Raw genomic sequence first — 27,966 nt, forward strand, 5'->3', positions numbered from 1 at the left:
ACTCCTGGTCTGGTCCAGCAGGACTGTTCTTATGAGAAGCAATGGAATGAAGCTGCTCTGTTCCTGTTTGATCAACAAGTAAAGCTGTCTCTTTTCTCTGTCTTCAGATCTCCCAGACACACCAGTGGATTTGGTCATAAACTGCTTGGATTGCCATGAAAATGCCTTTCTGCGGGACCAGCCTTGGTACAAGGCTGCTGTGGACTGGGCCAATCAGAACAGAGCCCCAGTTCTTAGCATAGACCCGCCTGTGAACGAGGCCGAACAAGGCATTGATGCCAAGTGGTCCCTAGCCCTCGGCCTGCCCCTGCCCCTGGGCGAGAGGGCTGGGCGGGTGTACCTGTGTGACATCGGCATTCCCCAGAAGGTCTTCCAGGAAGTGGGAATAAACTACCACTCACCTTTTGGCTGCAAGTTTGTCATCCCCCTGCATTCGACCTAAAGTAGCTGGGGCAGAGGGCTTGTACCTCTTGGCCCCAGAGAAGAAGACAAGGCATATGACGGATTCTTTAACCAAATGACGGATTCTGACTGTATTAAACTCTTTGACGCCTTAAGGATGTGAACCCTTCTGGGCTGTGTTCCTTCCAGGGAAAGAGTATGCATTAATGAGAACTGAGAGGCCTCTGAGCCACAGATGCTGTCATGCCATTGCATGAAGGAGCACAAGATAGCCAGTGTCTGAAACTGGCTGGGATCGCTCTGGTGGTGGCAGGGCAGGGCCAGATGTATTTTGTTCTCACATGCAAACATCCCTGCCAGATTGCTTGTGTACCAGACAGTATGTTGTTTTTTTTTCAGGTTTTTTAATTATCTTTGAGGACTTTGAGAGGGAAGGGCTTTCTAAGAACCCCTTTCCTCGATTACCATGTGGGAACAGTTGCCATTCTACTGTTTTTCCCCCCTTGTGCAGCTATAGGCCCATCTCTCTGTGTTGCACCACAAATGACTTGTGACCTCGGGTTGCTTGGCTTTTGGAATCTATTGTGCCAGGATTTTAGGAGTTTCTGGATCAGCACTTATGCTCCTAACTTCTGCTAAGTAGCATTTGCTTCCTTTGGGCTCACTGAGTGTCTCATAACCTGGGTGTAATAAAAAGTGGCTTAAAGAAGAGATTGAGGGAGCAGACTTAATGGTTGTATCCTGCTACCTTACTATAGAGCACACATTGCTGGCATCTGCTCCTTTTTAAAGAAAAAAAATATGTTTTGTGGAGCAGTTGTACATGCCTGTCCATCCATATGAGAAACTGGTGTTTGTGTGCGAGAGGGAGAATGGGAATCATATAAGTACAGTGCAGCCCCCATTGAATGTGAGGTCCATGGGAAGACACATGTACATGGCTGGTGGGATCTGGTTCTGTTTCTTTCTTGGGACCTCTCAAAGGGATAACTATACTTGAATGAAGCAGTGAAATGGGTGCAGCATCACCTAACAGTGCCGAACACTCTGCCAGGAGGGCTGAAGTAGTGAAACATTCAGAGACCTGCTGAGCAAGCTGACTGGTGTAGCAGCAGCTTTTTCCTGCATGCACCATTGCACTGAGATCTTTATCCTCACATTTTCAGGCATTAGCTTGTATAATGACTAGTGAATTGTGCATCTCGGCTGCTACTGCCCCCTTCCATATATGTGCCCCTTTGAGTCAGGAAGGTCAGGGTCCTGTGTTGCTCGCTGGGGAAGAGTCTGTTGCTGTTAAACCGTATGCTGCTGGGAAGAAATGGTTTTCTCTTCTCCTTTTCCCAGTCAGACACTTTTTATCCAGTCAGGGGTGTAATGCAGTGGCAAGTTGAAGATCTCTCTGCTCTTGAGAAATCAACCATGCTTGACTTCTGTGTCTCTCAAGGTGCCATATGAAACTCTTTCCACTAGTCACAATGATTAAACTGTGCAGTTAAAACAGGTTTGCTTGTGCAATGTTTTCATTTCTCATCCAAGGATGCCTCTCCTTATTAATGATCCACTTTTCCAGAGCTGTCTCAAGTTATATGTCATTGGGGTGGTGGCAGGATTGATTCCCATAAAAATCAAAATGAAATCCCTTGACTGGTACAGTAGGGATCTAAAGAGCTGTGTTTGGCATGTGCAACACTGCCAGCCTGAACAACTAGCACAGAACTGGACTTTGCCACTGCCATTGATGGCTACACTAAATTTGTAGGGACTAACTGAAATAGATTCCATGCTGTAGTCTGAGGTTTAATGTAGTGAGAGCAACCCTCTACCCTCTCTCCTCAACCAAAAGGGCTCATAGAGGGCAAAAGTTCAATGTAATGTTGAAAAACTCCTGTGGTATCTGGAAGTTGAGTCATGGTAACTGAACTTCTTTCTTGTTAGGTTTAAACACTTTAATACTCATCCAAGTACAGTAGTTTCTATGGACGGAAAAGAGCAGATACGGATTAAATGGTTTTCAATGCATTCCTATGGGAAATGCAGATTCAACATAAGAACTTTTCAACTTGAGAACCACCTTCCAATACGGATTAAGTTCTTAAGTAGAGACCCCACTGTAGCTGCTTCAGTCTGAGAGTTGCCAGGAGCCCACTGATCTATCCTCCGCGTTGGCTTCACTTCCCCCTGGTCTGAATACTCTCATATGATGGACAAAACCCTCCCCACGCTTCCATATCGCATGGTGGTTCTTCGCAAAGGATGGCAACAAATTACTCCATAAACGCCCAGTGCATACTTTGTGGCAAGATACAAAACCACCATTTTTATTGTTAACAGAAAAGATCAGTAGGGGTAAGGAGCAAAAATAGCTGGACACAGTCATACAAGTAAATTATCAAACAATATGAAACACTTTATTTGAACTTTACAACATATAAATATTTGAGACAAATCTGTGCTTTTGGACTGCCATCTTGTCTCATTCCCCTTCCGTGTCTAGAGTCCAACTTGACATTGCACCAACAACTTGGGACGCTCTTCTAAAGAAGGGTCAATGGATCTCCACCATAAAAAGTCAGGCCAATCTCAGAATATGTACATATCCAGCAGAAATCTCTACTCTTATCTGTCATCTGCTCAGGTCCCGGCTTGAATCTCGGCAACTCAGCCGTCTTTCCTCTGGAGACAAGCCAGCAAAGAATGGGTGGTGCAGAGCTTCAGCAAACGTAACCCGCTGGGCAGGATCAAATTCTAACATCTGCCTCATCAAATGGAACAGCTGAATGTGCTCGGTGAAATCATGCAGCATGTATGTCTGGGGGAGAAGTTGGAAGGAGACAAAACAGGCTTACTGTCACCCTGCTTATATTCAAGAAAACAAAGATAAAAGTATTTTGACGTAGTCTAGGAATTTTAAAATTTCTCACTGAGAAATTCTGCACTAAAACTATCATAGAAGGGATGCACCAGCAGGACCCACAGAAGAAGTCCAAGCTAGTTAAAGAGCAAATTTAATAGGCCTGCATCTTCTGCCAAGGTTGTGTCTCCATCTCAAGTTTAATGTACGATACGAACACAATTTCTGTCAGGCACAAAATAGCACAGAATGAGACTCTTGACTTACGGTAGCCCTTTTCAGGCATTCTTAAGTGAAATTCTTCAGCATTTGATGAGATGAATATGACAGCACTCCTCGGGAATGCCTTTGTTCGCATGAAAAGGGAGGAGTCTGAAGAGTAAAGACTCTTCTATCTGAGGAGGATCCCCTGCAAGCCAGACTCTGTTTTCCTATGTTTAGTCTAGCTCATGCACAGAGCCTGCCCAGACAAGCTGCTTGCCATGCAAGCAAAGGCACATCGAGCAGGATGGAGTTTCTGCACTCTCATCTTTGCATGCTGAGCAAACATACTTAAGGTCAGAAAGAAGTTGTTGTTTGATGTAATTTCTAACAAATAAGCACCTCTAAACTGATTAAGCAAGTCAAATTTGGCTTTTCTGGCACGACAGGAAGACTTGTCACCCCTCTCAGCTCCCTTTTTATGACAAGCTGGCAACCTTCTACATGTAAATATACACAATTGTGCCTAGCAACATTCCACCCCAGTGTGGCAGCACAATTAATGAGAGGATGTCCTGTACCACCCCTAAGACTGCTGCCAAGACAGGATATGGGGTGAATGGCAATTTGTTCCTGATTTTTCCTGAGAAGAACAAACCCACCCAACTCACGCTCTCGCCCATAATTCAGACTGAGACAATTATTTAGATATGGTCAGCCCCTGTTTTTGTTTTGTCTTTTTTGGAAACCATTTCTAGCTTTGCTGACTTGGCCACCCGTCCCAGAAGACACACTGACAAGGAAGGCATGGTGATAGACACAGATGCCATGCTTTGTTTTTAACTAAGGCTTTCAGCAAACCATGTCAAAAACCTACTTGCAGAACTATCAACATTTCCTTGAAACAGGAGACCCCGAGGGGTTCTCACCTGCAGTGGTTTGCAGTTCTCTTGGACGTATCTTCCGTCAGAGGTATTTTCATCCCACACCAGGCCTCCTTTGTGAAAATATTTCTGTTTCCTGCATGCAGTGAAACACAAGAGTTTGTTCAGGAAGAGTGCAAACAGACAAAACCAATTGTGCATGCCTTCAAGAACTAGTCCAGAGCTAAGCATTCCCTCTCCCAAATATTGCAATCTGTAATACAAACTACTTATAACAATACACGAAAGACTTGTACTAAGTACACCAAATGTTTTGTCATCTACAGGGCTTTTGTGCCTCATGAGGGTCCTTGCTCCTTGAAATAAATCTTTGGGATTTATTCCCCAGAGCATAAAACATCATTCTAAAGGAAGTACTAAGCTATCAATAAATTGCCTGTGCTTCATCTGTCCTTCAGAAATGTTACTAATTTGGGGGCAGAGAATCAGATCAAACCATGTTCTCACCGAGTTTTGCGGATCATGTGCTGCGGGATGGGGCCAAGGATTTTCTCCATCATCACAAGATGCTCTCTGTTCTCATGAGTCTGCAAAGTAAAACAAAAGGAACTCTACTCACTCAAGACAAGCAAGCACCCAATGTGTGGACCAAACCTCTATTTCTCTACCATGGATATCATTCCCTGGGGGGCCTAACCACATGGGGCCCTTGAGACGCTGCTGGGCTGGATAGGAAGTGGGAGGCAGAGTTTCCTGACCGGTAACCTAGGTACAGTGGTGCCTCGCTTAACGGGCGCCTCGTTTAACGACGAATCCGCATACCGAAGAAGTTTTTGCGATCGCTTTTGCGATCGTATTGCGATGTTCTCTATGGGGAAAAATCGCTTTGCGAATTTTCCCCATACCTTCCCCCAGCTTACCGGCGGTGGCGACTGGGGTGGGGGGAAGCCAGGAGGGAGAGCAAGCCCCAGCTGAGCTCCCTTCCCGGGATCAGGGACTGAGGTGGAGGGCAAGAAGGGAGGAAGAGCAAGCCCCGGCCGCGCTCTCCTCTGGGCATCGGGATCTGGGGTGGGGGGAAGGAGGGAGGGAGAGCAAGCCCCGGCTGCTTTTCCTTTCCGGGCTTCGGGGACTGAGGTGGGGGGAAGGAGGGAGGGAGAGCAAGCCCCGGCTGCTTTTCCTTTCCAGGCATCGGGGACTGAGGTGGGGGGAAGGAGAGAGGGAGAGCAAGCCCCGGGCGCGCTCTCCTCCGGGCATCGGGGACTGGGGTGGGGGGAAGCCGGGAGGGAGAGCAAGCCCCGGCTGAGCTCCCTTCCCGGGATCGGGGACTGAGGTGGAGGGGAAGAAGGGAGGGAGAGCAAGCCCCAGCCGCGCTCTCCTCTGGGCATCGGGATCTGGGGTGGGGGGGAAGGAGGGAGGGAGAGCAAGCCCCGGCTGCTGTCCCTTCCCGGGATCGGGGACTGAGGTGGGAGGAAGTCGGGAGAGCAAGCCCCGGCTGCTTTTCCTTTCTGGGCATCGGGGACTGAGGTGGGGGGAAGGAGGGAGGGAGAGCAAGCCCCGGCTGTGCGCGCCTCCCGGCATCAGCGAGGAGGGTGGGGGCAAGCCAGGAGAGATAGCAAGCCCTGGCTGTACTCTCTTCCCGGCATCGGCGAGGGGGGTGGGGGCAAGCCGGGAGAGATAGCAAGCCCCGGCTGTGCACGCCTCCCAGCATCGGGGACTGGGGTGGGTGGGAACTGGGTAGGGGGAAGCCAGCTGATCGGCGGTTTCAAAATGGCCGTCGCTGTTTTCTGGACGGATTCCTCGCTTAAGAGGCACCGAAAATGGCTGCCCCTATGGAGGATCTTCACTCAACGGTGAGTTTTAAGCCCATAGGAACGCATTAATCGTGTTTTAATGCGTTTCTATGGGCTTTTTAGTTCCATTTAACGATGTTTCCGTATAGCGACGTTAATCCTGGAACGGATTAACGTCGCTATGCGGGGCACCACTGTAATCTGTTAAGATTCTCAGTCCTCCAGGTGAGGTTATCTGGAAGCCGAGTCATGGCAACTGGACTTCTTTCTTATTTGGTTGAAACATTTCGCTACTCATCCAAGTAGCTGAACCTAGTAAGAAAGAAGTCTTCCAGGTAAGGTACAGAGGTGGCCACAACTACCTTCTCGCTCATGTCTCTACTCACAAGAGACCCTAAATAGAGCAGCACGTGTTGTATGTACAGATTCGGAGTAACAATTCTTCCCTTAGGGGTGTTAAAAGAAACAGAACTCGCTGATGATGGCCTTTAAAAAGAGAGGGTGTGCAGGGTGACGTTTTCACCTAGGCCACAGTTGAAGGTCGGCAGAGCAGGTGTGGTTTTCAGAGAACTCTGAAAAACCCTGACCCAGGCTTCTCCAACCTGGCACCCTACAGATGTGTCTGCTTAACATCAGCTTAAGCACCATAATCAACAGCCCAGAATTCTGGGTTTTGTAGTTGCAAATATAAAAGTATCAGTTGCCTTTCTCATTTAAGCAAGAGTCAATCAGGCAAATTTCCTCCTTTCAGCTAGTAAACTGTGCAGTGCTGTATTCAACCAGCATCTTAGCCTTGGCTGTGACACAACTGTCTAGTTCAGTTGCAACTTCCTGTTCTCTTTTCTTCCAGACCCTGCCAACGCATTATTATTTTCAATTTCAGGACTGCATTAGAGAAACTGGGACGGAGGAGTACTTTCTAGGCCGTTTCAAGAAGAAACTAAGATGAGAGCATTTAGAAGTGTTGTGTTTCCTGTACCTGAAAGAGCGTAAACCCACGGTAGTATTCAAAGAGGATGCAACCAATGCTCCAAACATCACATGGCTGTGCCCAGCCCAGTTCTGCAAAGGGAAATATAGAATAAATGGTGGCAATTCTCTATAGGAATGTGCTGATCCCAAATACCTCCATGTTTCTTTCCTTCAGTAGCTAAATACTATTTCTGCTCCGCAATACAGAGAAAATTTTCAGTGGTTTGCCAGCAGTAGAGATGCCTATCCAAGAAAAAACCTCTTTTCACACACAATCAAGAGTTTCACACAAAATGAAGAGCAAACTGCACCTGGCTTGCCTATCAAGCCCAATAAAAGCAGGAGACTACAGCACATCCTTTCTATGAACATGTTCCATTCCCTTCCACCAGTGAGAGACAACTTGTGTGACCCTCCACTGGCTTTTAAACATAGTTCTCGTGACTGGTTTATTACTTAGGGCTGGTGGGTGTTGCCTTCCAACTACATCTGTTGATACTATTATTCGGGGGGTGGGGAATGCAAGCTCTCTTTTGTCTATGCATACGCACAAAGTTTATGCACTCCTATTCAGACCTGGAGCCTGCAAACCCATTTAAATCCAGAAAGGAACATTCTGTAAGCATGTGAGTTTATGGTGTGTCTCTGTATGTGCCCTGGTTTTGCATATTTTGGCTGTGTGTATTACTGAGAATGTGCCTTTATTTATAATTAAGAATAAAGCAATCTGAATAACATTTGTAAAAAACAAAACAAAATCCATCTGCAAAGCATCAAGGTGTTAAGGGGTAATTTATGAATTTGTGGAAGGTGAACCAGCCCCTTTAAGCCAGCACCTGCCTCACCTGCATGTGTCAGAAGTGGATAGCAGTCCATCAAAGCTTATGCCAAATAAAATCTGTTAATCTTTAAGGTGCCACAAAGATGCGAGCTTTTGCTGCAATGATGTAGAGACTAAAAGAGCCACCCCTCTGGAAGTATGAAGACAAACTCACGAGCCACAGTGAACTAGGATCTCCCATTCACCTGTATACTCAGGTGCCCTAGTGAAGGGGTCCCCAACGTTTTTCACCCCATGGATTGGCTGAGGAAGGCAGGGCACCCCCCGCGCTTGTGCACAAATCAGCTGTGCAGGGGTGAGTGCATGTGGGAGGGTGGGAGGTCTGTCTCCGCGGCCCAGTCTGGCTCAGGCCACGGACCAGCACCGGGCCGCTGACCGGGGGTTGGTGACCTCTGCCCCAGTGAACCTCTTAAGCTAAGAAAGAGATACTGGCTTCCACAGCAGAGCTCACTCGGGTGGGCCAATAAGGCTAACATTCAAATCCAGTTTCCTCTGAATGCTGTGTTACAGGCCTCTGTCTTTTTCTTGGAGCCTCGGTGCCCAACTGCTGCATATTTGTGCCAAGTACTTCATCCCAATTCCTCTCCAATTTTGAGCTTATTTTTGCTGCTCCTGCAGATCAGCCCATTTCAGCATTCAAACCAAGCCAAGGGTGATCCTTGTCCTTACCCACTGCTTCCTCAACCCTTCCCACAACTGACTCCAAAAAGTCCCGGCAGTGAAAAGTCAGCTCACCCAAGATCACCTCTGGCGGGCGATAATGTCGAGTAGCCACAATGGTTGTGTGATGTTCATGGTCAAACGTGGCACTCCCAAAGTCTGCAACTCGGATCCATGTGTTCCTGATGGATCTCTCCTCGCAACTCTGCAAACACAGGAGAGAAGCCTTCCAAAAACGAGGCAAAAAGATGGAATATAAAACATAATAAAATAAAGTAATTCTATACAGATGACTGTTTCCCTTCAAAACAAAAAGGAACTCTAAATCTTGGATAGGACAAGTTCCAGAAAAATGAAAACTCAGCCTATCAAATAATTCAGACTTTGGAGGCTAAGAAGATATAGTAAAGGAGACTTCCGATCATTGGGGGAAAAGATTTTGGGCCTCCCAGACTCCAACCTCCCAGCCTCTCAAGTCTGGCCCATTTTACAAACCACTTTACATTAGCTTAAAAGTTAGCCCTCCAAATGTATCCAACACTAATACTCACCCTACCTCTTTGATTCTCAAAAAAGGGATGGGTCCAAGCCTACAATTTTCACACGCCCAAGGGAAACTCACCTTTTTCTCATTGTATAGCATATCAAATTCAGAGTTTACAAACAAGATGTTTTCAGGTTTGAGGTCCGTGTGAGTCAGCTGGTTGTCATGCAGAACTGCATAAAAATCAAAAGGGGAGAAGAGGGTTTAACAGCCTTTGCAATCCTGCTACCACACACTGTTTCGGTACTAAAATCTGCATCATGTGAACTTCAGCCACCCTAACATCTTCCATCCCCATTTCTAACTGAGAAAGTTGCAATAACTTCATACAGGGCCAAATGTCTCTGGAATTTACACAGATACTCAAGGAATGCAACTCTCTTAACTGCTGCCTTCTGACAGGAGGAGCAAGAGGTTTTGCAGTCATCTGAAAAAAAATCCTATGTGAAAGGACAAAAGACAGGCATCCTGACCCACTGCTGCATGTCTCAGTCGGCAGAAGGAAAACTGCAATTAGCCTGTAAATAGCTCGAGAAAACCAAGGAGGAATGTGGCACTGAAGTCCCAGCATAATGTTTTGTGAAGGAAACATGTTCATACTTCTTAAGTATCACCCAGTTTCTCTTTTTTTCTAAACATTATACATATATATCCACCATAAATCTTTACAACAGTAAGACATATTTAACTCAGTCTTGTTTTTGAGCATTATATTTTGCAGTCTATATCTTGTCTGTTGCCACCATCTTAAGTTTTTAGGTATGTTAATCTTTTCTTATATTTTTATATTTGCGGGTTGGGTGGGATTTGGCTGTACTTTTTATATTTATCCTACTGCTGAAAACAGCCAAGAGTAATGGCAAGGCCACTAGATGGCGCAGCATAAAAATATATTTAATAAATAAATAATAAATGCTATAAAGATTTGCACCAAGCCTCTTCAGTTTCCAAGCTCTTATGTAATTTCTTTATTAAGCTGTTCTACCTGGCTGCATCTGAGGGAACATGGTACACAAGAAGCCCAGCGCAACAACAACAACAAAAAATACTGTCTAGCAAAGAATATCCTTTTCAGGGAACCTTTTAAGAAAATGAGGGGTGTGGGTGTCCCTAGAGAATGCTGTATTTATGCAATTTAGATTTTTTTTAAAAATCTTGACTGACATTTGTGTTTTAAGATAGTTCTGCGTAGTATTTTAAGCTTGTTATTACTGCACAGTTTTAACTGTTGTGAACCAGCTTGGGTCCCCGATGGGGAGGATGACAACATATAAATAAAATATCTGGGAGGAAAACCATTTCACTGGCTATTCCCACTTATCTGTTGTAACTATCATGGAAGTTAAGAACTGTTATATGAACTTGTCTATTGTCCTCCTCTGCACTCCCTTCTCATTTTGCATCTGTTATTGGAATAAATACCAAACTCTCAGCTGGAAACTGCCCTGAATGCATGAGCAGAGAGCAGTAGATTAATAAATTCTGGATCTTCAGCTACTGTTTTTGAAAACTTATGAATTTTCGTCTCTTTACATTTAGACAGCTGCTCTTCCAGATCATAGCTTCATTACAGCCAGCTTGTCAAACCCATCACCACTAATTCTGCAAACCTTTCACTGGGACAGCCTTGAGCACTTAAAAAAAAAAAACACCCTCACCAGAGAGTGCTAAAGTGTATGTCAACTAGGACAGTGGTATAGTTCCTAGAAATTTTGTTTTATCTTTCATATTTAAAATTTTCAGGCTCAAGAAGACAATGCAAGCTATCAGGATACTAAAAAGCTATTAGGTGCGCAGATCTGTGTTTCTGGACAACAAAATCAAACATTCACACTGCCTGGGGAATTGCAAATCCCTGGTAAGGCAGAAGTAAAGGAAACCAACACTTGCATACACAAAGCAAAGTGTGCTGCTCACCTACTGTTCCATAGCATTTAAAGCACTCTCTGGGCGGTTTACAATTTAACTATGCAAGCTATACATTGCCCCCCGCCCCAGCAAATTGGGTAGTTTAAATCTGGAAGAGTTGTCCTTTTTTGTGTGTGACGTTATGTTTGGGCACACAGATGCGTGCACTGTGTTCTGTTTTGTTTGCTCCCAAATCTCCTCGGTGTCTGAACAAAAGCCCTTCCAATCTGTGAACAAAACACCCCAGAGGCTAAGAAGGACTTGCATCTTTTTCTCAAGCAAAACATAAAACATGCAGTACTTACACTTCAATGCATGGCACAGCTGATAAGCCATGTGCCGGATTTGCGAAAGATTGTATGGCTGGAAATTATTCTCCTTCAAGAATTCAAACGTGTTCTTGCCAAGAAGTTCAAAAGCAATACACATGTGTCCATGGAAGTTGAACCAATCTGACATCAGGACACATAAACTGGATCCAAGGCAGGAAGAGAAATGAACCGTCACTGAGACTGTGGCTCTCTAAGTATTGTACACTCATTCCCTTCCTCCCTAAGACTAGTCAGGATCCCAAGCCCTGATGTCTGTTCTAGCAGAGTCTCAGTTTGTATGCGTTTACATTTAAGTACCCAATCCCACCCAAGAAAAAGTCCGACAATGCTGAACAACAAGCTGCTCAAATAATGCTCGTACAAAGCCTGGAGAGGAACTGTGCTACACAGGGCCAACAGGAGTCAGATTTATTCTTCCACTTAAAAAGGAATAAGAGTATAAGAGATCAAAGAAAAGTAGCTTTGGAAAAGTTACTGCTTTTGGACTACTATCTTCAGAAATGGCCATGGTGGCTGGAGAATTCTCGGACCAGTAATCTAAACAAGTAACACTTCCAAGTTCTGTAACAGACAAGTGTCTCGAGCCCAACCAAGTGCAACACACCCTGCTCCCAGCCTGCAAAATACAGTGGTGCCCCGCATAGCGATGTTAATCCATTCAGGATTAATTGTTGCTATGCAGAAACATTGCTAAACGGATCGAAAAAACCCATAGGAACGCATTAAACTTGGTTTAATGCGTTCCTATGGGGCCCAAACTCACCGTTCAGCGAAGTTCCTCCATAGCGCCGCCATTTTTGCGCCCTTGGTAAGCGAGGGCAGGGCGCGAAAACACTTGCGGTGGCCATTTCGGGCACCCGGCGGCCATTTTGGAACCGCCGATCAGCTGTTTAAAAAACATCACAATGCAAAGATCGGTAAGCGAAACGCTTACCGATCATTGCAATGCGAGTTTTTGCCTATGTAAACATCGCAATGCGATCGCTTTTGCAATCGCAAAAGCGACATCGCTATGCGGATTCGTCGTTAAACGGTGCACTCGTTAAGCGAAGCACCACTGTAGATTTCAGCTTAAAATAGCCAACGGTATCCTCCTGGATGGCAAAACTGGCAATTAAGACCCCAACACCAATTTTCAAGCTTGCATTGGGATGAAGCACAGGAGTGCACATCAGAGGACAGGGGTAGCCCTCACAGGTCTCAAGGGGGCGGATGCAAACCTGACCTCTGTAAAAGTATCTATAAATTAAACGGAGCAACAGACCAGCCATAACCTGTTCTACTGTCCAAGTAGTTCTTGATGACTACTTCTTCCCACAGATGGAGAGAACTGGCAACTTTATTGTTTTAGCATTATTACAACTGCACGTGTAAGTTTGTGCAACGGCTCTCCTTTAGGGAAAGAACAATCCAATATAGACTCTACCGGCAAGACTTACTGTTTATTTTCCTTGTCTTTTTCTTTAATTTTCTTCAGGACATTAATTTCTAGTCTGGCTGCTTCACGATATTTGCCCACATTTCGAATAATTTTCAAAGCTACCAGAGAGTTACCTCTACAGAAGAGGAGAGAAAAGAGGGAGTGGAAAAGAAAAACAAAAAAAGAATTGCAATAATGAGACTTACATAACAGCAGAGATTTGTAGTGAAGAAACTGCTGCGGCTAAAATCTACTCCTTGGGTATTCAACAAAATCCTAAACCAAAACAGCTAACTACCCTTCCCATCAGGTCCTGGCACAGCATATGCCAAAACGTAGAGGAAAAATGTCAAGGATACATAATCATTACAGCCAACTGTCAGGAAAGGTCCTGAAAGTGGCTAAATCTCAGAGGAAAGGAAGAATTCATTGCCAGTGGATCTTCCTGATCTAACCAGCCCTATACTGTTCTACTGAGTCAGAAAATTCTTCAGGATCACTCAGGAACCCTCAAGTGTTTCTGCAGATAAGGTAGCACTGATCAATGGAATGAAAGCATTTCTTGCCTTCCTTTTCACGGCTACCCAAGGCCACTGACCTGCCTGAAATGTGACCAAAATGAGCCACCTTTTCTTTGCCCTGGTCTTTCACAATGATATTTCATATCTAGCCCAGCTCAGTTTCATTTAGCTGGGGTGTGTGCTAATATTTTACTGTTTTTATTTCGCTTGAATTTACTCTTGACAATTCCTAATCATTTTTGGAAGCCTCAATGATAGGGTATGACAGAAAATATGTATTTAAAAAACCAAGTCACAAACCAGCCTTTTTGAATCCAATTCTCCCCAATTGCATTGAACTACTACATCATCCGAAGGCAGCATGGCCAAGGGGCACAGACCTGGCCAGTATCCGGTGTGGGGGCGGCTGCTGTACTACCGTTTTCTCCCAGTTCTTATCTGTCAGATGCTCACCATGTACATTCCCCACACTACCTTTTCTCCACAGCCTTCAAGTTCAAGACCACAACTGTTTCTCAGTCTACGACAAGGCAATAAAACCTGTCGTGCCTCCATGCACGGAAGCACAGGGGAAGCGCTCTGACTTACCTGGCATGGTCCACACACTCCACCACTTTGCCAAATGTACCTTCCCCTAGGCTTCCAACAATTTCATCTAGGAGAGAAAACAAAAGTAGATGTGAGCACAGGGAACATGCAGGATATGAGGCCCTGCAATTTCACAGCATTCAAGTTTCAAGAAAAGCTCTCACAGCTACATTCTTTTAACACACAACTGCCTATTTTCTGTTTCAAGCAATTACTTTTCAGTCCATTTATAAGCAAAAAAAACACTAGAGACCCCTCCCGTACACTGAGAGCGATCTCGTCTAACATGGGGATAGAAAGTAGAGAGGTAAAGTTTTACGAAAGGTGGCTGTACATCGCTCTTGGAGCCAATCGCCGATCCTGCACACCAGGTGACCTTCCTTGTCATCTTCCACGCTCCTGCTGCGCTTATTGCTCTGTTGGCTTCTCTGTACACACCGCCCCCCGAAACGCCATCCGACCAATCGCACACAGCGGGCAGTTCCGATTGGCAGAATTGAGTTGTCATTCAAAGGCGGAGAGACGACGATGCGTCGGTGGTTGGATTTTCCAGATCCCAGCATTTCATAAGGCACACAGCATATATAACGATAGGGATATTGCAAGGGACACGTCAAGACACAAACCGACTTCAAAACAAAAGTTAAAAAACAGCTACAGGTATGTAAAGAAATTGATTAGCTATGGAAGGCAGGTGTGGAAGCCTTGCAGCAGCACTTCCACGCAGCTCTTGAGCAGGGAGTGACAGACAGGATGTGCCACCCAAGACATCTACTGCCCCCTCTTAATCACTAAGGGAAGTCACAGTGAGCAGCGCAGGACGGAGGATTCAAGGACAGCAGCTTCTCCATCGGCAACTGTGGCGATGGGTAACCCAAAAGCAGGTCAGGTGTTTTCTTCTCTTAAACCTACCCCTCCCCTCCAGTTCCAGCCGAATCAGATTCAGGCATCCTTGCCTGAAGGAAGCCAAAGAAAATCTGATTGTACTACACACTTAAAAGCGTCATCTAGCCGCTTCTATGAAAATGTGCCAAATCAAGGTACTGTCAATCCAGAGCGGAAATCAAGCTTGGAAGAATTCTAGAGGCAGGTACCAGACCCTATACTGAAACCAGGTAGTTTAAATGCTGCTCATCAGAACTCATTAATACCAAAAGTCAACTAAGGTAAAGACAGCCAATCACTCGGCCTCCTCCCAATCTTCAGGAAAGCATCTGGCTCTCTCAGGGAGAAAGAAAGAGAGAGAGAAAGGAATACCTATCCCAAATTGCTTCTAGCTCTGGAAAGAACAGCTAAGCAATCCAGAAGAGTCCCACTATCATGAGCAGATCTTCCAATCACTGTCATTGTTTTAAATTAGAACCTTTCACCATGCAGACTGTTATGGTCTCTCTAGGCTAAGATGAAAACACAGGTTACAGGCTCAAAGCCTGCACTCCTCTTTTTACCTCCCATCCCCTTCCACTGTAGAGCAAACTACATACAAATCCCTTACAGAGAGTGCCTGAAATATAGGAAAGTTGAGAAAACCTTTAAAAATTTAGAGTACTAAAATAATTTAGGTCACACCAATCAAAAACCATACTCTTAGTAGCACCACACATTCCTTTAGAGGACAAATTTCAACTACAGGAATCAAAAAAAGGGAGGGTGGATTTAAATGATTAGCCTCAGCTGTAAGCCACAAGCAACTGTGACTGAAAAGAGGAAGAGAACAGATGACGTGTCCCAGATTGTTTCCTGAATTTCCATCACAACTATGTGCATAAGAACTCACACCAAATAGAGTATTCACAGTCTCTGAAAGCTGTGAGGTATGCAAACTGGCCAAACTAAGATATATGTGTGACTCCAGATCTGCTCCCTTCTCTCTTCTTTTGTGGATTGGATCAATGAATGGACAAGGTTTGGTACTGCTTGTGGATTTTAGTTTGTAAAATGAAGTAAGAGGTATGCAAACATGTGTATTGCAATCTGGCAGGGATCAAAACCAAGATGAAGTCAGAGAATCTATACTGCACATCTTAAAACCTAGAGAGCCAAATGTACCAACTACCTTTGTAGTGTGGGCTATAAGGAATCTGACACCCCTTTTTCCATGGGGTGCATTAAAACCACCAATGCAAGACTTACGAGCTGCCTGGGTCACAAGCTGTGCCAGCATGTTATACTATAATCAAGGCCAGTGTGATATCCTAGGAACAATCCCCCTAAGGGGTGTAGGAAAGCAGAACATAATCTCTAAACTTAGCAATTGTGAGAAACTGGTCAGGCACAACTTGTTTTCAGCTTAGAAAGGTGACCGTGCTGGGTTTGGTTCTGAACGGAGGACTGCTTTGTGCTACTGAACACAACAGCCAAGAATCATCATACACTCAGTTAAACAAACAATCAAGTGTACAAAACAAAGGATGAGGCCCAACCATTCTAGACCATGTGCACCAGTAATACTGATGCATGCCATCTTTGGTTTCTTCCTCCCATCTTGAAAAACACACACTTGAGTCCCGGCTACTACTGTTGTTCAAATCTGCGTAAGAGCAGAACTGAGAACAGCTAATATAACTAGAGTCACACAGTTGCAAGAAATCTTAACTCTAAATTATATTAAGGAGAAAAAGAGGGATTAGAAGTACTCACCCAATGTTATTCAAAGCTGGAAAAGAACTAAAATTGTGTTAAGGCCCTGACAAATCCTGAACTCATTTTGGATGCTACTCACCGAGGAGGTACTGCTACAAGACCTGGTCCTGCGTTTCCGACAGCGATGCTGGTGCTTCCTTGTTCTGTGACGCTCCCTGTCCCGAGATCGCCGATGATGGCGTGAGCGACGAGTAGAGTAATAGTCCTCTCCAAAAGATGGGCTGCGTTCTTCAAACCTGTAGACATCGCTGTCCGTTTTGTCTCGGTACCCTCTTTGGTAGGGTATTCTGTCCTGGCTGAATTGCAAGTAAAAGCTTGGTTACATGTTTGAAGCAGTGGACATAAGCCTCACTTGCCAGCAACCGCTGTACTGTAAGCGTGCTACCACTCCACTGCAGGGCAGAATGAGATTGTTAAAGTTGTTATGGCAGCAAGCTGAGCTCTAAAAACTGGCCTCCTGAATAATTCAAGGCGATTCTGAACTCATCGACCTTGCTCATCATAATGGCTAACCACTTACTAGTGCAAAAGAGCTCATCTACACGGTACTTCAACTTTTTAATATTGTTAACCACATGCAAACGTTCACTGTCAACCATGTGGAATTTTTTTAACAAGCCATATATAGACTTCTTTTTTAAGATTGCTTATTTTAAATGCTACTTCTGTTTGGTGGATTTACTTACTCTTTTGCCCACCTGTCAGAACAAACCCTAGAATGCGAATGGAAGAAAATGGAACACAACAGTACCAAACAGCAAGCACTATTCCTGCTGAAGAAACTATGTTTCTCGCTCCATTTCTTCTATCCTAATCTGCTGATTGTATGGTTTACTATATGAGCACTGGAGTGGCTTTTTCCTACATGTATGTGCTTGAATGCTGAAATGACTAGAGCCCTTTCCAGATGTTATTTTCTGAAGTAGGGGGTCATTTTTAGCTGTGGCACCATATACTTCAAATGTTCTCCTTGGTGCTATTTTTTTAAGCTGTAATAGTTTTTAAGGCTACCTACCCTGAAGCTACAGGTTATAATTTTTAATCCAGTTAAAGCTGAGGAAACTTGACTCAACAGGAAACTTGGTGGTTTTGTGACAGAACAAAAATCAACAGCCCTGTACAAGTATCTCCAGCCTGTTTTGCTACTTTAAATAGACTACTGGATATAGAAAACACATGAATCCACCAGTCTCTGGAAGAACAGAGCGCACCAGGAATAACAACATTAGTGAGCTTCTAGGACTGAAGCCGGGACAATTCCAATTTCTGAACCGAACATGTTTTCTGCTCAGTAATTCATAAGAAAAAAGCAGGGGGGATGTACAGTCCAAATGAAAAGCAAGGATGCACAATATCTTAATTAAACAGGTAAAATATCTGATCAAGTGAGCTTACCAACCACGCGGAATTATTCTTCAGGCTAGTCACTGCAGGGCTAGGGGAGAGGAGGGGGAGGCATAGAAATCCAAAAATCATTCTAGCCAGATGTTGAGGCATTAAGATGTATAAAGTAAAACCCTAAAATGGAGACTTCAAACTTGTAGAATCAGCTTACATTTTCTAGTACAAGCTGATTCTCAAAGCTTGCAGCCCCCTGCATCCAACCAGGATAACTTTTGGGTTCTTTTGTTCCAATAAGCTCTGCAGTGCCCAGAAAAATCCTGCAAGACTTGCCTGTTCCCAAAATTTTATTAATCTAGTAAAGCATTAGCCAATGTTGCTTTTTGGGTTTAATAACTGAGAACAGCTTTCCAGAATTTCCAGTATGACACATTCTTGTGCTCAATATGCCTACAATAATAATGAAGCCTAAGACCATCACAGGCTAGTTTAGAGTTCACAAAAGTTAAAGCACAGTGAACTTTCTTTGATATTCGATATTCATTATTTCTTCAGCAGCTTCTGAGATGGCAAGTATCTTCTAATACAGTCCTGTAGAAACAATGAAGTGTCTTGCCATATCTTAAGGATTAAACAACTTTTCACACAAGCTTCCACAGACTGATGCCCACTTCATTAAAACACAGCTCTCATTCTGGAAAACCTGTAGAGTATCTACAATCTTGTATTGCAACAGACAGTGACTCTGAATAAAAAAGTTTTGAGAATAGAGCACAGATTTCAACCTGTCAATATCCAAGTTTAACTCTCCCACTGCACTGTACAGGATGCCCTTTTAAATTTTAAAAACAAAACAGAAAATGCCCCTTTGTTATGCTTTTCAATATGAAACAGCCAAATATTATTGAAAATATCCATGTCAAGGCAGCACTTCCTGCAAGAGATATCTAAGTAACTCTTGTCATTTTCCCCCTTCAGGTCAGTTATGCCAGGGATCTGATAGTGACTTCTGGAATAACAGTCTGAAATGGGTTTTCCTATATGCAGCTAAAAGAACCATCTGAATACACTTGTACCCCACTGCTGATCTTTGAAGTTATCTTCTTTGAGTTAAGCTACTCCAGCTCCATCAGTCTGCTGCAGAGTGGCCCCAATGCAATCATAGGCAGGCCCATAATTTTTAGACTGAGAGGAGTGTCTTTCACTCTTCAGCCACAGAGTTGATTTCAGGGTGGACACAACTACCACATATCTAATGCAATACACAAATCAAACACAGTCTCCACTCTTGGCAGCAAGGTGGATAAAAATCCACAATTTTTAAATTTATATTGTCAAAATGATCCAATTTTTTAAAATTTAAATTGTAATTTAAATTAATTTGATTTAAATTAATTCCAGCCTGTTTGGCAGTAACATTTCTATGGGTTAAATGCAGGGCAAATTTACACATTCTGTATCTATCTTAGTTTTTACACGAAAGCTACTAGCTTCAAAGCTTAAGATGGTTTGACACTACACATATCCCTTCTGTAAGAAGATTAAATGTGCTCAAATGCCGCTGGGAAACAGCACCTGAACATGTGCCTTCCACAGAACCATCAGCCACTGAGAGTCCTAGAGTCCTCTATGAATTTTAATAATCTTCAATTTCAGCCAACAGTACTCAGAACTTCATATGACAGCAAGCTCCATAATTACACATTGTTTTGAAGAATATCATTTTCCATGTCTCCTCCTATAGTCATTTTTGTGAGGCATGGGTTTTGTTGTTGTTTTTGCTATGGTGTGCCTGCTTCTTCATTTAGAACCATCATATTTTATAATAATCATTGTAATTGTACCAAGGTGGCATATGGCAGCATAATCAGCATATAGAGGAAACATTTGGCTGTTTAGATGTTTTCAAACTGCAGCTCCCAGCTTCCTCCACAATTGTCTAGCTTAGGCTAACTTGAATTGCAATTCAAGAGTGCTAACAGAACCACATATTCCTCACTCACATACCTAGCAGTCTTCCATTACTTAACCTCTACAGTAAAACACGAGAAACATATTCAGCCATCCAGTGACCAAGCAGAAAGGTGATACACTCACCTCTCAAACTGGTCTTTGTGACTGCACATGTGAAATGGAAAATGTGATTTTAAAGAGCTCTCTGTAATAACCAATGTTTGGTTATTATAATGACAGACACAAAGCACATCCAAAACTGCCTAAGGCAAGATCAGGTATGGGAAACCTTTGGCTCACAGAGGCTTTGTACCTCAAACAGCAACCATAGTGGTGGAGCACCTGCTCATCTCTAGCACCCCATCTCTCACCTTCTTAGGGTACTTCATCTTTGCAGTCCTAGTGCTGCAGGGCCTCAGGAATGGCGGGAAGCAGCCCAATTAAGCCAAGTGAGGCAATGCTGAAAAGGCCTAAAAACTGCTGCAGAGGGACTGAAGATCAACCTTCTGATGCCCTTCTAGACTGCTCTTTCCTCCATCTCTCAGAAGGAGAAACAAGACATAGCTTGCAGGATCCAGGAAAACTAGTGGCGCGTGTGTGTGAAAGAAGCAAGCATGGAGAAAGTGCACAATTGCCCTCTGTTACCTCACTGTCCATCCTTTCCTCTAATTCTTGGGAAAGGGAAGGGCTGCAGAAGATTCCTAAAGCTTTTCTAACTGCAAGTACCAAGATTTCAACTATGAATCCGACTCTGGAGCCTATTTCCATTACTAACTGTGCTGATATAAATGCTCATCCATAGCATCTTACCTTCTAGAACGTGATCTCCTTGAAAGATCCCGTCGAGTTGGGTATCGTGTTCTTCCTTCATGGTGTTCTCTGCTGCGAGATCGCCTCCTCTTCCATCTGTGGCTCATGTAAGGTTCCTGCTCAGGAGAGCGGTAGCGTTTACAGTGATGCATCTAAATACATAAGGAAGAAACTTCCATGAACCCCTGAACAAACTCTATAGAAAAAACAGCCTCAAACCAAATATCCTGACCTGCCAAATTTCCCATCATTCGCAAACCTCATCAATCTGTCTATATTTTAAGTGCTAAGTTTCTTAAACACCTTTCATAAACATCAGCGAATGTACTATGAAATTCAAGAACATCCATATAATTGGCCCTATGAGGGCCTTTGTGACATAAGCAACAGACTCTCCAAGACCTGTCACGTTAAAGGCATATCACCAATTTACATGTTACCTCTGTAAAGGTAGCAAGTTAGTAAAAGGCATTTGTAATTCAATTACCATAAAACAAGTACTGTAAATGGGTTGCCACTCTGGTATTTACTTCCTGCCAGCAATCCTATTTTAGAAGTTATGCGTATGCAAAGAGCTTTCAGGACTGCAGGTCAGATGACTGAAGGAGCCTTGCCAAAACAAAGAGAACAGAATAAGAAATGCAGATACAGTATACAGTACAAGAAACCAAATGAACAGTAGTGAGAACTCTTAGGACTAGAAATTCAGACACCAATATATTCTTGCCTCTAACCACAGTGGATATGATTTAAAACAAAGTGTTTTTTAAAAAAATCGTTCATTTGTATCCAGCCTGCCTCCAAGCCCTACTAAAGTTACTTTTAAATCAACATGCATATGATCAGGCTGCATTTGCTAAGGAGCTAGACAGAATGTGGTGCACTGGATCCAGATCAAGTAGACCCTTAGCCAACAGCCTGCATCATCTTATTACGTTGGGCCTCTGATCTATTTATTTATTTAAAACATTTTAAATCTACCTTACTCCTTTAAAACTACCCAATGTAGCTTGCAGCAATTAAGACAGTACAGTATTTAAACTAATATCAGTGAGCATATACAGTAATATGAAAAGGGTCAATGAATGCAACACCAACAAACAAAAGCTACACCAAAAGATATTCAATGTAGTAAGGTACAATCTATTTTAAAAACCCACTCAGGCAGCCAGTCACTCAGGGAAAACTTGCCTGAGGGAAAAGGTCTTTATCTGCTTGTGGAAGAACAGCAAAGATGGGGCCAGCCAGGCTTCTTGTGGGAGGGAGTGCCAGCAGCCAGCAAGAACAGAGAAGATCCCCACCATTTAGGTGATATATGCCTCCTTTTATTTTAGTTGTCAATGGGTGAGGCTACCAGCACTGACTGGTCTATAAGAAATCACTACTGCCTGAAATGTACTATAAACCTACAGAAGAACTTTTGTTTTAATCAGCCTGGAGCATACAACAGTAACCACAGTTTTGTTCAGTACATCTTAACACACAAACAGCACTGTACATAAAAGAAAATTAAGCATGCTCAATCTGCCATGTAGGAGAACAAAGTGGTCCAACTGTTGCTGAGCCACAGCCAAACCGGAGTCTTCCTATTATTTTTACCACATTTTACCTCTTAGATGGGAAAAAGCTGCAAGTGTTTCAAAGCAGGCACAGATTCATTATCAATTAATTGCAGCCTTCAAGATTAACTCAGTGAGTTGGACACTTGGCTGCAGAGTCAGAGGCTGGAAGTTCAATTCCTACTGCCCATCCCCACCTCCCAGAGAAGAACCAATCTGTGCCGCACTGGGCAAGCAACACAATACCAGGGTGCCCTTGGAAGGCGGGAGTGCTGTATACCAAGAAAACTCTTGAAAGGGTTCCCAAAATTCAAAACAGACTTGACAACATGTAACTAAGTCTGCTGTATATTGTACATCACTGACTAGGCACAAACTGGAACAACTTCTTTATGCTGTCAAGCACTAAATCAACAGCAGGTTCCAGACTTAAGAGGTTATAGTATGATCTGGGATGAAAATACAAAGGAGAACCAGGATATTGAGGCTTTTCAGCTCCAGGGGTCCTTGCACGAGACTGATTATCTAGATCCATTTCAATCTGACTTCAGGCCTGGATATGGGACAAAGACTGTTTTGGCTGCCCTTGTGGACAACCTATACCGGGGAACTGGATAGAGGGAATGTGTCCCTATCGCTTCTGATGGACCTCTCAGCAGCTTTCAATGCCACTGACTAGGATATCCTTCCAGCCCAACTCTCTGGGAAGGGACTTGGAAGCACAGTGTTAGGGTGCCTCTTGTCATTCCTAAAGGAGAGAACTCAGAAGCGGTGCTGCAGCATTCTTGTTTGGAACCATAGCCTTTCTTTTCCTCTATTATCTTTTTTTTAAAATCAGAGTCAAAGCTGCATAATGGAAAAAAAAACTTCATTGGTTTAACCCATGGTGGACAAAAAAAATCAATGATTTTTTTTTAAAAATCCAATTGATTTAAATCACAATTTAGATCCAAATCTGATTTTCTATTTTGAATTGTTCAAAAATATCCAATTTTAAAATTTAAATTGTGATTCAATTCAAAGCCATCTTTACATACTAAATATTAATCCTCCCAGGTTTAGAAAAACCATTTCCTGCAGCAATGCTGTGGGCAAGCAGACCCACATTAGGCCTGGAATTCCTGACATGCATGACAACGTTTCAAACAAAATATAACATTTGAGTTAGTATTTCCTACTGAAGATCTCTCAAATTATTATTTTTTAAGTCCTCTCTGGAAGTCAATGAACAAAAGCAGGCAATGTGATCCTGGCTTATTTTCTTTCTTTGTAAAAGGAGACTGCATAGCAATGCCCAGCATTTAACTTTCTGTACACACAGAGTGCCTTAAACATTATTTCCCCAAGGCTTATTTGTCCTGTATAATGCAATATAGTTGGATAAAAAATACTTTAACAAAAGAAATAGATTCAAGGAGATAGATCTGAGTACCCAGACAATATTTTCTTTCTCAAAAGCAACAGCAATTAAGAACAAAAAAGCCCCCACATCTCTATGTCTACTGATTTTTGCCATGAGGGTACTTTTCTGGAGGTGGTGCCTAAACCAATGTTAATGATTTGGAAGAAAACCCCAGCCCTCAATACTGGGAAGCCAAGTTATATGCAAATATTCAATAGCCACACATAACACTTTGCTTTGGGGAGTCTGAAATATAAATGGATGTGGCTTCTTCTGGCAAAATACTAAAAAATCCATAACGCCAGTTTCTTTGGTTTCGCTCCACGAAAGTTAATCTTCAGCATTTTCTGCCTACTCAGGGGTAAGCCTGAAAGAACAAACAGTTAAAAAGAGGGATTCTGCCCAGTCTTTTTTTATTTGATTTTTATCCCATTTTTCTTCCTTTGTGGTAACAGCCTCTCTCTATGTCCCTCTTCTTTTGCCTGGCCCTTTCAATTTCAGAAAGGAGAACTGTTTTTATAGGTAATTACAATTTTTTTCTTATTTGTTATGTATTCAGAGGATTGTACCTTGAATAATAATAAAAATGTTAAAAAATTTTAAAACTTGGCAAAGAATTTTTTTTTAAAAAAAGGAGAAAATAACAGTTCAAGCAGCAGCATCTAGGAATACTGCTATAACTCTAAATTCAGCCCCACATGCAATTCAGTTGTATCTACTGGTAAAACTGGTTGTCAGACGGAAATGTAAATCCTGAGATTCAGAGGAGCTTTCAGGCTGAACTTTTAACATTAGTCTCTGCCCTTCTCTCTCCCCCCCCCCACCATAACCCCACATTTCAAATTATCATGGCTCAGAAGAAGCAATGTATGGCAAAAATTACAAGGCTGAAGACGTAACACAATATTTGTTTTGCACTAAAGAAACAGATCAACAGCACAAGCAACTGGTTTTTTTGAAGAATTCCTATTCATACAGAAGCAATCTCCTCATTATAGCATCAAGCTCCAAAATCTATTATTACATTCTATTGCACATAACAACCTACAACATTAATTTTTAAACTGGAAGAACAAGTGTGCATAAAGAGGTGCCGCAGAAATAAAGTTACAGTAAGAGCCTTTTTCGACCAGCCCTAAACTCAAAGTAATTGAAACAGCAGAGATTCCAATCCTTATTCTGAAAGTATATTCAGTGCTAAATATAAGCATGAACAGAGAAAAAGTAAGAATACCCATTTGTCACGTTCGTTTCTCTCTCTCCTTTCTTTGCTGAACTGGAGCGCTCAGCAATGCTTATCAAAAGAAAACCCCTCATAAAATGTATACATGCAGCTCTTGCATCTTCAAATATTTCATACCATGTATAAGTAATCCACTGAAAATGATACTCTTCATTAAATATGCACAAGTATTTTTATTTCATATATTTTAACTACCAGGAATAAACTGCTTATTCACCTGCGGGGTGAATTTCCTGGAGCACATGTGTCTGTGAAACATATGTTTCTGTTCTCCAAAAACAAATAGCAATGTTTATCTCAACATTCAAAGAGCTCTCAGTACAGTTCAAAGTTCAGCATTTTCTTTTCCATATCCTGGAACATTATGTAAAACTTTAGAATATGCATGCTTTCATTCCAACAGAAACTTATTCAACAACAGCCTTGAAAATACATCCATTTTTATATGGTTTAATAGGGGATGTCTTGCTGGATAAGACCAAAGATCCATCTGACTAACATTCTATCTACAGAAACTGCTAGAAATTAAAAGCATAATGATAAAGTCATTCCCAGTGAATCTTTTGCATCTAATAATTGCATATTTGTCATGTGTCATTGTGCTGCATCTGACCTATGGTAGCACTAATTGAGTTTCTGAGATAGGTGTGAAATTCAAGGAATAGTTTATCACTGCCATCCCCTAGTAGTGAATCTGTCTGGCCAATCATGACTTGAACCCAAGTATCCTGAGTACTATTCTGACACTATTTGTGTCTCCATCTTTAAAATAAAAACAGTGTGGATAAAAAACAATGTTTTCTTTTTTAAAATCAAAATGAACAACATTTAATTTTTTTAAAAAAATTAAATTTAAAGCATGAAAAATCTTTTTAAAATTTTTTTTAAATTGTAATCTAAATCAAATCCACCCTGATTAAAAACTGTGAATCCAACAAGATCTACCTACAGGAACAGATTCAGTGAATCAACTGCTGAATGTTAAGTGAGTGCTTACATAAATTTCACTAAGTCAGTATACCCAGTATTTCAGTATATAAATCTTGATTTAAAATTTTTAAAATTGGATTTTTTAACAATTTAAAAAACACCATTAAAAAATTAAATTGTGATTTAAACCATTTACTATTATCCACCCTGCTTCAGATTAAAACTGGATTGAGATTGTAGGTTCCACATAAAATCTACTGCCACCTGATTTCACTAAGTAAGTCCAGTCACTATTGTCTCAAAATATTTTTTTCCCTTATGTTTTTACATACAGTATTCTATATCCAATGTTTATCCAGTCATCCTGAACTCAAACAGGGACACTTTATAGAATGAAGATGTACTCAGACAAAAATCTCTCTCTAAATATGTCTCTGCTTATATTCGAATCTTTTAAGACTTCAAAATACACAAGAGCACTTCAAGTCTATTTCAAGTCTATCACACATTTACATACACACACATTTTCCCGATATTTTACCTGCCAAACTTCATTTCCCTCACCCTTTCTGTATGCTGACATCTGCTGTGGCCTACCACAGCCACACAAATGACACAAGTCCCTTTCATACCTTTAAAAAGCATAACATTTAATTTTTAGCTTTAAAAATCAATTTGGCAAAATTTACTTATTTGACAGACCTATCTGAAACATCATTCAAGTGTATGGCTCTGCTACCATTTCACAAACAAGTGACACAAATAGGGGATGATTTATTTATTTATTTGATTTATATCCCTCCCATCTGGTATATTCTACCACTCTGGGCAGCTTTTTTTTCATCCACTGCATTCATACTCATAGGTGCAACTTTGCTTCTCATGTTTATCAAAGGATGTCCAATATGGCCTTCAAAAAATGGCCTTATGAGCCACAGTTTCCAACAGCTAAACCATCCTATTTAGAAACCATACAACATGGACGCCCAAACCCCAATTAATATAGTCCCATCTTGACTATATTACTATTTTAGATTTAAATGTGGTTTTAATCTGTTTTTGTGTTTAATACATTGTGAGCCGCCCTGAGTAGACTTTTGCCTAGAAGGGCGGGATAAAAATCCAATAATAAATAAAAATAAATAAATAAAATGCAATTAGCAGCATGATGGGCCCACGACTCCCCTTTCAAATGTCCGCAGACCAACCGTCAAATACAGGTTGCTATTAACAAATCTAGTTAATCTGGATGTGGACTGTATTGCTCACGTAATGGAATGGGCAAACAACAACTTAAAGGCAACCATTAAAACCGGAAGGCCTTCAAAGCCTGGACATTAGCCAACAAACAGAAAGATCTCTGTCTCACATGAAAAAGGGCAATAAACCAGGTGCAAAACAGACCTGCTGGCCGTTGGGGGGGGGGCGAGGGAAGGAGCAACCACGGCTTCGTTCTCGTCGGCCAAAAACCCGCAGTTCTCAACACCCCCCCCGGCCCCACGTTTTCTTACGAAAGGCCCTCCAAGCTTAATCCACCCCTACCAGCATTCAAAGTCAGCCTAGTTGTCGTTTCTGTGGAGGCGGAAAAGAACGAGAGGACGGTCCCCCGCAGTCGCTTCCCGACGTCTGTTGGCGAGGCCAGCATCCCGCGAGACTTGCCGCCAGTTATCGCGATACTGGACCGACCCAGTTCCCCAACAGCTGCTAGCCTCCCACACAGAACGTGCGCGCGTGCGCGTCAGCTCAACACAAAGCCCCACCCCTCGCCCCACCTCAGGCTCGGCCTTCCCTTAGACGCATACTAGGCCCGGCCAACTGTGCCTAACCCCGTCGCTTTAAAACTGAGGGATTTTAAAAATAATAAAAACCTCCGCTTTCGGCTTTCGTCCCCTTCTCTCGCTCCTCCTCCCCCCCCCTTTCTGCAGCCACACCGTTCACCGAATGCGACTCGGGGCCTCACCGCTGTTTCCGGCTCCTCCGTACCCGCCGACTCCTCTCTTCCTACTGCAACGACCGAGAAAAAAAAAATACAGTTCGCGCAGGCGCACTCGGAACCTCCCTGTGCTGTGGAGGAAGACGAGTGAGGCACCGCCTCCGCCGTGCAGGCCCAGAGCGGCGGACCTTTCCTTGTTTTTCCCCCCTGACGCAACGGACGAGGCAATGGACGCTCT

At 42.9% G+C, this 27,966-nt stretch overlaps 2 protein-coding genes across 15 annotated transcripts in view; one reads left to right on the forward strand and one right to left on the reverse strand.

Moving 5' to 3' along the window:
• The window catches only part of EDC3 (enhancer of mRNA decapping 3), a 28,013-nt gene extending 26,109 nt beyond the window's left edge, over positions 1-1,904 (forward strand). For both annotated transcript variants that reach the window (XM_020803821.3, XM_020803822.3), the window contains exon 7: positions 108-1,904. In XM_020803821.3, coding sequence (XP_020659480.2) covers positions 108-442 — 335 coding nt within the window. In that variant the 3' untranslated portion in view covers positions 443-1,904. The remainder of the gene's footprint in view (positions 1-107) is intronic.
• Positions 1,905-2,685: 781 nt separating this feature from the next.
• Positions 2,686-27,913, reverse strand: CLK3 (CDC like kinase 3). 13 transcript variants are annotated; one of them, XM_020803782.3, is made up of 14 exons: positions 27,756-27,863; positions 21,149-21,270; positions 20,662-20,813; positions 16,637-16,853; positions 14,249-14,342; positions 13,915-13,981; positions 12,825-12,941; positions 11,359-11,525; positions 9,224-9,318; positions 8,677-8,827; positions 7,108-7,190; positions 4,846-4,925; positions 4,384-4,474; positions 2,686-3,211 (listed from the first exon to the last, which is right to left on the reverse strand). In XM_020803782.3, the coding sequence occupies exons 2-14, from the start codon at positions 21,149-21,151 to the stop codon at positions 3,026-3,028; spliced, it is 1,503 nt and encodes a 500-aa protein (XP_020659441.1). In that variant the 5' UTR covers positions 21,152-21,270; positions 27,756-27,863; the 3' UTR covers positions 2,686-3,025. The 13 variants fall into 13 exon arrangements, with proteins under 13 accessions (XP_020659441.1, XP_078237207.1, XP_078237205.1 ...); XM_078381081.1 differs by having other exon boundaries at positions 8,677-8,806; positions 27,756-27,861; XM_078381079.1 differs by lacking the exon at positions 27,756-27,863 and adding an exon at positions 27,338-27,504 and having other exon boundaries at positions 8,677-8,806.
• Positions 27,914-27,966: the final 53 nt, after the last annotated feature.

Source organism: Pogona vitticeps, chromosome 12 (genome assembly GCF_051106095.1).
Source record: "Pogona vitticeps strain Pit_001003342236 chromosome 12, PviZW2.1, whole genome shotgun sequence".
Taxonomy (NCBI): Eukaryota; Metazoa; Chordata; class Lepidosauria; order Squamata; family Agamidae; genus Pogona; species Pogona vitticeps.

Bases quoted from the DNA above. Each gene is read 5' to 3' on its own strand.
- CLK3 (XM_020803781.3), bottom strand. The intron at 9,319-11,358 runs GTAAGTACTGCA...ATTTTTATGCAG, and splicing joins GCTGTGCCATGCATTGAAGT to TTCTGCATGACAACCAGCTG. The intron at 8,828-9,223 runs GTGAGTTTCCCT...CGTTTTTGGAAG, and splicing joins TGCTATACAATGAGAAAAAG to GCTTCTCTCCTGTGTTTGCA.